This window comes from Cinclus cinclus, chromosome 17 (genome assembly GCF_963662255.1).
Source record: "Cinclus cinclus chromosome 17, bCinCin1.1, whole genome shotgun sequence".
Classification (NCBI taxonomy): Eukaryota; Metazoa; Chordata; class Aves; order Passeriformes; family Cinclidae; genus Cinclus; species Cinclus cinclus.
The window spans coordinates 11183105-11191924 of record NC_085062.1 but is presented as its reverse complement, the minus strand read 5'-3'; the positions used below and the strand labels follow the sequence as shown (position 1 = coordinate 11191924).

Below are 8820 nucleotides of genomic sequence, written 5' to 3'. Positions count from 1 at the left end.
ACTTCAACTAAGCACCTTTGGTGAATACATCTGCAATGAGTTGGGCATAGCCTAGGATTTTATTTATTTTAGAGAGCGATAGGCAGAAGACATTACTTGGGAGTCACCTGTGAGAAATACCAGTTCCAAAATACCTGAATCCTATGGACTACTGAAAAATATTGGAATAAACATGTGCTATTGATCAGCTTTGGTTTCCTCCAGATCACAGTAAGGATTACAAAAAAGCATTTAGCAATCCCAGGGCCCAGGAAATGAAAAAGTTGCCCAAGTGGAAACAAGAATATGGATTGCACTGGAGCATTTTTTTTTCTTGCTCCATAGAAAACTCACTCCTACCAAAATACAACCACAAAAACATGCTGTGCATGTCATTCTCTGACAGCTGGAAAACACGGGAGAAGTATCTGCTTTCCTACTGGGAGTCTAATTCACTGCTACACAGTATCAGTCTGCAAAATTCCTTTGGTCTCCACTTTGGATCCTCTGCACCAACAGCCAACCTTCAGCTGCCAGTCCAGAGATGCCAGACCTGCTGATTCATTTGCAAAATACTTAATGTTCATGGTTTTGTGATAAAGGGTCTGCACAGGACAGTAACTAAAATAAGAAGGGACCCTTTGGCCTTTGAATTAAGAAAAAAAAAATTTAAAAGGCAACAAAAAGACAGGGAAATAAACCTACCAACTACCAATATTATTATTAACCATCCAGAGTGTTTCAATGGAAAAAGGCAATCTTAGGGCCAAGTTTTACCTTGGTTCCACAGGGGCAGTGGGAACGTGTGTACCTGTATTTTAATCTTTTTCAGATGCTGCGTTACTCTTTCATTTGTTGCCAGTTTTACTGATAAAATAAAGCTCGAATTATCTCTAAGATGATAGAACACATAAATGCACACAAAGCTATCATTAAAAATTCTAAAACTCTGAACACTTAAAAACAACCAGTGTACTGCTTTTAAAAAGTATGAGCAGTTGTTATGGGTAATTCTGACCAGTAATAATTATTTCTACAATTAAAGACTATCAGTTCTGATAAATGAGAACTTACATGACCTTTGAGCTAGCTCAGGTGCCAGTGGCAGTCTGGATACAGCTAACTTTTCCTGCTTCTGGGACATACCATGACAGAAGTGTGTACGGCACCAATAATCGTACATGTACACTAACTGTTGGGAGAAAACAAAAACAACAGTGTTAAGTTTGTGGACTAGACTTAAGTGAGCTAAAGAGAAAGGCAGTCTTTAGCAAAAGTATTGCTTCTGTTTGAAGCAGGTTAATATGGAATAGCTACTGGGACATTCACATGTAAAGCTGATTTGGTGATGAGCACTTCAGTGAAAGAGCTTAGGAGGTACAGTGCACAGAAGCAAACACAAGCCTCTGCACTGATTTGGTAAGTTGTGTGCTTTACAACTGTTCAGCAACTGTAGTACCGAGCAAACAATTAAATATATCACCTTGGGAAACTCTAACAGAGGTGACCCCCACTGTGGGTGCTTTTGGGTTTTGTGGATTTGGGTTTTTCTGCTTTCAGCACACTATGTTGTGGTTTTTTGTTGTTTAGAATGCATCAACTTCTCATTAAACATGTGATTAAATATGTTTTAACCCATCAGTGATGTGTTAGATAACTCCATCTCTGCTCTGAACAAAAGACAGGACAGCTCATGTAGAGATAACATCCCTGAAGCAGCATTTTATTTTATTCACTTAATTCCAAAACATTTAATTTAGAAGTCTGGCTTCCCAGTCATCCATCTTAACATGGGCAAATATTGACATAGAGTTGTCAGAATACACAGACAACTAAACAGCCAAAGAGTTTACAAAAAATAAATTCATGATTCTTCAAAACAACTGCAAAAGGTTACAAGTATCAAAACTCTTAGGTAGATGCACTGCATTAAAATAAACTGTGCACATAAGTTAGAGGCAAAAAACCCAAATTGCTACTGAAACCTCACATTTCAAACAGTTAATTGTAAACTGATGAACAGAGTAGTTATTTCACATCAGCTTAACTGTCTTCATTGACTGAAAAAAATTTGGGGTGGCTAATTTATTTTGCATGCACAAAATGTACTGCTTAACAGAACTGTCAGCTCATTTCAAATAGAAACAATTTAACTGGAATCTAGTCCTCCTCAATCACTTTCCATTATTCTTTCCCATGTTTTCCAATCAACAGGCAAACTAAAAATGCCTCCTTCTGCACTGCTCAAGTGCAACTAAGATAAATAGGGCCAATAAACCAATCAATCCATCAATGCCCATGAAGATTCATCTGACACTGCTTCTTGATAAAGTGGACAGCAGATCTGAACAGCTGTACAATACAGATATGCTTAGCACTAAATATTTAGTGTGACTGTGGCAAGGAAATATTGGTGATGATGGGGATGGCCAAGAGGATGAAAGAGGGATCAGAGAAAAGCTTATTAATTATTGCCCTCTCCTGCTTCTTCATCCTGCTGATCACTCGTCCACAGAGTGAGGTTATCTCGAAGTAACTGCATGATGAGAGTGGAGTCCTTGTAGGAATCCTCATTTAGTGTGTCCAGCTCTGCTATGGCATCATCAAAGGCTTGTTTGGCTAAAAGGCAGGCCTGCTCAGGGGCATTCTGGATTTCATAGTAGAACACTGAGAAATTGAGTGCCAGCCCAAGCCTAATGGGGTGAGTGGGCTGCATGTGCTCTTTGCTGATTTCAAAAGCCTCTTTGTAGGCAGCTTCTGAGGCTTCCACGACACTGTTCTTCTTTTCTCCAGCAGCAACTTCTGCCAAATAGCGGTAGTAATCCCCCTTCATTTTCAGGTAAAAGACCTTGCTCTCATACTGGAAGTCATTGCAGTTCTTGATCAAGTATTTATCTAGGAGAGCCAAAACATCATTGCAGACTGTCTCGAGCTCCTTTTCTATCTTCTCCCTATAGGCTTTAACCTTCTCCAGCTTCTTCTCATTCCCATCTGCCATGGTCTTCTGCTCTATGCTGCTGATGACACGCCAGGAGGACCGTCTAGCTCCAACTACATTCTTGTAGGCTACAGACAGCAGGTTTCTATCCTCGTTTGAGAGGGGCTCATTCAGCTCAGTTACCTGAAAATACAGACAAAGAACAATTTTAAAGGGTTTGCCTTAGAGTGTGCAAACTTCCTTCGATACTTTCATCATGAAGAGCAAGATTCAAAATTCCTTCTCAACAGGAGTAACTTCATAACACTGAAAATATAAAACTTGTCTGCAGTCAGGGCTTAAAAGAGAGAAATCCCCATACCTCTGATGTAACAGAAGGGGTACTTAGAAGCCATTGCAAAGAGCATGCACTGAATAAAAGTGACTCAGGCTTGTGTAAGGCTCAGAGGAAGGCTCAGGTTTTTCAGGAAGTCTGCTATAATTATACAGACTACACACTTAGTGATGAATTTAATGTACCTAGAACACCAGTTTTTTTAATCTGGAACACAACACCAACACTGGAATTCTCACACTTTTGTCCCTTGCTGCTTGCTTCCATTTGACAGCCAAGATGGAAACACTGCAGTCATTAAGCTCTGCACAGCACAAATGGAATTAGTGTTTCATGGTATCTTTCAGACACCTAGTGAGCAGTGTAATACAAAATTTACCCTGATTTCTGTTAACTGGCTGCAGACAAATCCCAGGGATAGGACGTGAAAGAAAACACACAGAAATAGGAATAGCAAATCAGGAACAAAGCCATGATCAACTTCCAACTGCTACTTCAAAAAGCTGAGACAGAAGGATAATACTTCTAATACTGTAAATTGAGGCCTATTTTACTTGATGTTTTAATTTAGGCTGTCAGACTCATGGTTACTTGAAATTGTCCCACATTTAAAAATTTATACGCATGAAATTAAGCTCAAAGGAATTAGGATGAAAAATATAACTCTTCTACCTTACACATACTGCTTTAAAAGTAGTTACTAGAATTCTAAGGACATGTACTTTGGTGTGAAAATAAACTTGCTCAGACACTCTTAAAATAATTAACCATTTGTTTTAAAAAATGTGCACATTAACACTGCTTGACAGGCACCAGAGTGTTCATAACCAAATACTTACATACTACAAACAATCAAGGAACAAATATTTACACTACTCTGAGAGTGCTGGTGTAGGCAGTGAACCTTCTAACAAATATGCTTATTTCCTGAACCAAAACAATACTTTATGCTAATTATATCTCTTACACTAAGAGAGAGCTTATTTTCAAATTTAGGCTTTGTTCTTAAAATATATTAAGTCAATTAGTTTAATTTCCAAAATTACTTTTCCATAGTTCAGGAACCTGAACTCCCAAAAGACACTGATCTACTTGTTCTAATATAATTAGAGGCAAACTACAGAGGATGAAGGGCACAGGAATCAATTCTAATGACATTTTCAGAATCTCCATCAGAGCTCCCAATCAATATTTTTCTCAACAATCTCCACCACAACCCACCTAAATCTTCTCTAGTAAAGATATTAACAGTTCTTTTGCTGTTTAGTGACCAAAATGGGAGCATATAAAAGGAATCCTGACTAAAACCCTGGAATTCCTAACTCCACATGCTAATGAGCATGGCAGTACTCCATCAGCTCAGAATTATTTGTGTGTGTGATCCCACATAGGCCATACCCCAAGCTGAGCTCCTTTCCCATGGAAACCACACCCATGGAAAAGTGAATGTTCCATAACAGAGAGCAGATCCATGACCTGACCCAGGTCAGTGGCCTGTGATCACACAGGCTTTGTCAGCCAGAGCCAGTTCTGAGCCAGCTGGTGCAAAAATGACTCTACCTGAACCAGTATAAAGTCAGGTTAAATTATTTGCACTTGCCTGATACAAAGCTATGCAGTCCATCATTTTGGAACAAATAGAAACCAGACTAATGAATTTAAACCAGATCAATTTCTTGTATCATGTGGTTTCAGAGCTCTATACCAAGAACTGGAAGTTCTACAGCTACATTTACCCCAGAGAATGCCATGAAGAAGTCATCTCCCAGTAGGGGAGAGCACTGCTTTTAAGCAGAGAGCACTGCATTAAAGACAACTCATTCCCCTCTCCTACACACTCTTCATTAACCCCAAATCAGACACACAGGGATAGGTACTAAAAATATAGAACTTCCCAAACTTTTGAAGTCCATTTATATATACAGATAAAGCCTATATAACAAACTAGAACCTCAAGCTATTTTGTTTCAAAAACTTTAGTTCAAGACTTAAACTGACTTCACTGTGTGGCAATTAAAAACTTCTATCTCACATCACCCATGTTACTAATTCTAAAAAGTAAATTATTTTTTACTACTATGTAGCTATATTGGAAAAACAACATAAATCAATAGAGGTCCTAAACACTACCTATTAGGATTAATACTGTCCAAAAAATGAAGGTCTTATAGAGCTACAATTTTTCATGGTTTCTGGAATTATCTAAGCCAAAGAGTACTTAGGATAATAAGAGTAATCTCAGGATACCGAAGCATTTGTTGCATCAACTGAGAACCATTCACACTTACACCCAAAGCATCTTTCTCCAGTGTGTTGAGAAACAATTCTGTACCTACCATGTAAGCTTTATTTGAAATTGCTGGAATCCTGGAGTAGCATTTAATGCAATGGGAATGCCATGCCCCATGAAAGAATGCCATTTACATACTACTGTATTTTCTATTAAAATAACTTTATTAGTTGCAAATTAATGGATTTAGTAAACGAAACCTATTAATTTGTAACTGCAACTATTTAATTTTCCTCTCCTGTTTAAACATTACAAGCAAAAATACTGGAATTCTTCCATGAAAAATAAGTTCACAACAACAGAAATTTGTATTGAACAGGAATTAAATGAATTATTAAATAAGGAATTAAATAAATTCCTTATTTGAGCTACAACTGCTACTTGGTCCAGCTTTCTTCTTAGAGAATTGATGAGAATAAAACATAAATGTTTCTCCATCTTTATGCTGACGGCAGCCTTGCCACACTTTTTTCCAGTGGCAGAGTTAAAAATCAGGTAAATGCACTCACTAAAACAAGTAATTGTTACTTTATGTTTCTGAAGTAACTCCCACGCTGTTGGCTATATTCTGTATTTTAAAGTGTAGTAATAACTAAATTTGAAAGTAATTGTTCAGATTTCAGTTTACACTGAAAGCATACTACTTTCATATAGCACCTTAAGTATCGGGGTGCTACATTCAGATTATTTTTTTAAAAAATTAAAATAAACTTTTCAAATCAAGATATCCTCGAGAAAAGATTTCTGATTTAGAATACTGATTTCCTTCCTTCTTGAGGAAGTCTAAATTCTCTGGATCGCAAAATTACTTCAATAATAACCAATATGGAGAAAAAGCTCTCTTAATCATCTGTCAGTTATTTGCAGTCATTGAAACAGAAGTATGAGCTGTGAGGACAGACAGCCCTCAGGGCATTCCACAGATTATGCTCAGACCTACAAAATCAACCTCAACACTGAAGAGCGGTCTGGAAATGGCCGCGTTGCAGCGAGCACCTGAAAAAGCCAAGTAACCAAGAGATGCTACATTACAGATATGCAACAGTGTATGAACAGCTCAAAATAAGGGAACTGTTGCTTTTAAATTCAGATTGCTTTTTTTTTCCAGTTTAAAAGTATCTATAAGTATCCACTCACAAAGTGCTCCGGAGCTCCCAATTACAGAAGCTCATGCTCACACAATTTATTTGCGAGAAGAAGTCGTTTTACAGATGAGAATACCACAGCTCTGGATTAATGAAAATTTGCATAGCAATTAGAACAGTTTGAAAAAAACTGGACATACACACTAGTTATAAGTACTTTATTTACACACTTCCTAAAGCACAGCAGCTGTGTTCTCATGGTTTCACGTGCACCCAGAGACCACACGTACCCTGTAGGTCTGCAGTTCTTGGAGAAATATAAAGCTTTCTACTAGTGACAGCTAGAAATTGTCTTCTGGAGCAGTATATTTTAGTGGGTTCTCTATTTCATCTTTTAAAATTACCAACTGAAAGAAGAGCTGTTACTATTGCATCATATGTATCAAGAACTCTGGAGATAGAAATATAAATACACCTTATTTTAACACCTTGAGGCTCTGGTATTGAGGTATTCAGAAGTATCAGTTTTAGAACTGGATAGGTTGCAATATTTATTACAACACAATAGCAAAAGCGAACAAGAGAAGCAAAATTAGTGTCCTTTTACTGCCCTCATTTAAAGGAGGTGACATTCTTACAACAAAAATGTGGGCTCCATTTGAAGCTGCTTTTTTATTTTTTTCATTTTAAAATCATCTCATGCCTTATACAGCAGAACTCTCAAGAGAAATAGTTCCTCTTGGGGGCTTCGGTGTTCAGAGGACCGATCAGCAAGAACAAATCAATTGTAATCTGATATGGAAAGACACTGCTAAGCGTCCAATGGCATTAACATTACCCGTAACATTTGGACAGTGTGAATACTTTGTTTTCAAAAAAGGGACTAGACATAATAGGTTTGATCATTCTACAATTTTATTACGTATCAGTACAAGCAGATCAGTACAAATCATTTCCATTGCTAGGTGCTGAAAGGAGCAGAGTTGCAAACGTAACATTGTTTAAACACATTTCAGTATTCAACAGGATACAGAATGCACTGAGAAACTGTTACCCTACAAAGAAGAGGCAAAAAGGCAATGTTAAAGCGCGGGAAATGCTCCTGCAACAGGGGGTAGCTTTCACACCTGGAGCTGGATGCAGCTCCTGTCTTTGAGTCACCAATGTTAGTGAGTGAGGCCTCTATTCGTGTCTTTTATAGCGAGGCAAAAGAAAGGTCTAGAAGAGGAAGGGGCTCCTCTTGCTGAGTCCCCAGACAGCCCCCGCCCCAGTGCCCAGCCCACAGGACCAGCGCTCCCAAACGCTGGCGGATGCCCAGAAGGGGAGATGCACCCTAAGGTGAAACCCAGCGCCCCATCGGGGTGGAAGGGAGGTGGGCGAGGATGGGCCCCAGGTTTAGCAGAGAAGGAATGCACAGCGTTCCCGCCGCGAGGAGAGGCGGGCGGCATTCAAATGGCCGCACGGCGAGCGCGATTGGCGCGGTGGGGAGACGGAGAGGAGGGCATGGGGACAGCCACACCCCCGGGGCAGGGACAGCCGGGGAGCGGGAGGGCTGCGAGACAGCCCTTACGGGGCAACCGGGGGAATGCGGGGGGAAGGAAGCACATCTTGGAAGGGGGTGCCAGGTCCGGTTTGGACCGGCTACTCTTTGTCTCACCTCCGCCGAAGGCAGGTAGTACTGGGCACCGCCCCACACGGCGGCGAGGTGTCCCGGCGGGGTGGTCTGGTTCCTGCTCCCGCCCTCCTTTCTTCACCGCCACGGGTGGGAGCCTGCGGCTCGCATCCTCCCGGACCCAACCCCGCCTTGGACCAGCCCGCACTTCCTTTCCCTCCCTCCTCCGCCACTACTCCCCTCCACACTCCTCCCCGAGTACGCCCCGCGGCCGCCACGCTACCGGCCCCACTCACCGACTTCATGGCCGAGGCCATGTCATCGTATCTCTCCGCCTGCTCGGCCAGGCGGGCTCTCTGCAGCAGCTGCTCTCGGTCCCCCATGGCCGCTTCCGTGGTGGCTGCCGGGCTGGGCTCTGCGCGCCCCTGAGAGAGAGCGGAAGGCGGGCGGGGACGTGCGGCTGGCACGGGTGGAGGGAGCAGGAGCCGTAAGCGGAGCCGCCCGCTGGGCTGCGCCGGGCTGGGCTGTGCCGGGCTGGGCTGTGCCGGGCTGGGCTGTGCCGGGCTGGCCGCCGCTCCCTCG

The 8820-nt window shown here is 41.4% G+C and overlaps 1 protein-coding gene across 2 annotated transcripts; it reads right to left on the bottom strand.

Annotated features, from left to right (window-relative positions):
- Nucleotides 1-1675: 1675 nt before the first annotated feature.
- Nucleotides 1676-8820, bottom strand: YWHAH (tyrosine 3-monooxygenase/tryptophan 5-monooxygenase activation protein eta). Of its 2 annotated transcripts, none has more exons than XM_062504129.1 (2): nt 8526-8820; nt 1676-3091 (listed from the first exon to the last, which is right to left on the bottom strand). In XM_062504129.1, the coding sequence occupies exons 1-2, from the start codon at nt 8619-8621 to the stop codon at nt 2444-2446; spliced, it is 744 nt and encodes a 247-aa protein (XP_062360113.1). In that variant the 5' UTR covers nt 8622-8820; the 3' UTR covers nt 1676-2443. The 2 variants fall into 2 exon arrangements, with proteins under 2 accessions (XP_062360113.1, XP_062360112.1); XM_062504128.1 differs by having other exon boundaries at nt 1676-3100; nt 8535-8820.

What these genes read in the sequence shown, in the direction of transcription:
- YWHAH (XM_062504129.1), bottom strand. Translation starts at nt 8,621, where the DNA reads ATGGGGGACCGAGAGCAGCTGCTGCAGAGAGCCCGCCTGGCCGAGCAG. An exon ending in CCATGAAGTCGGTGAGTGGG is followed by an intron (nt 3,092 to 8,525) that starts GCCGGTAGCGTG and finishes CAGGTAACTGAG; the next exon opens with CTGAATGAGCCCCTCTCAAA.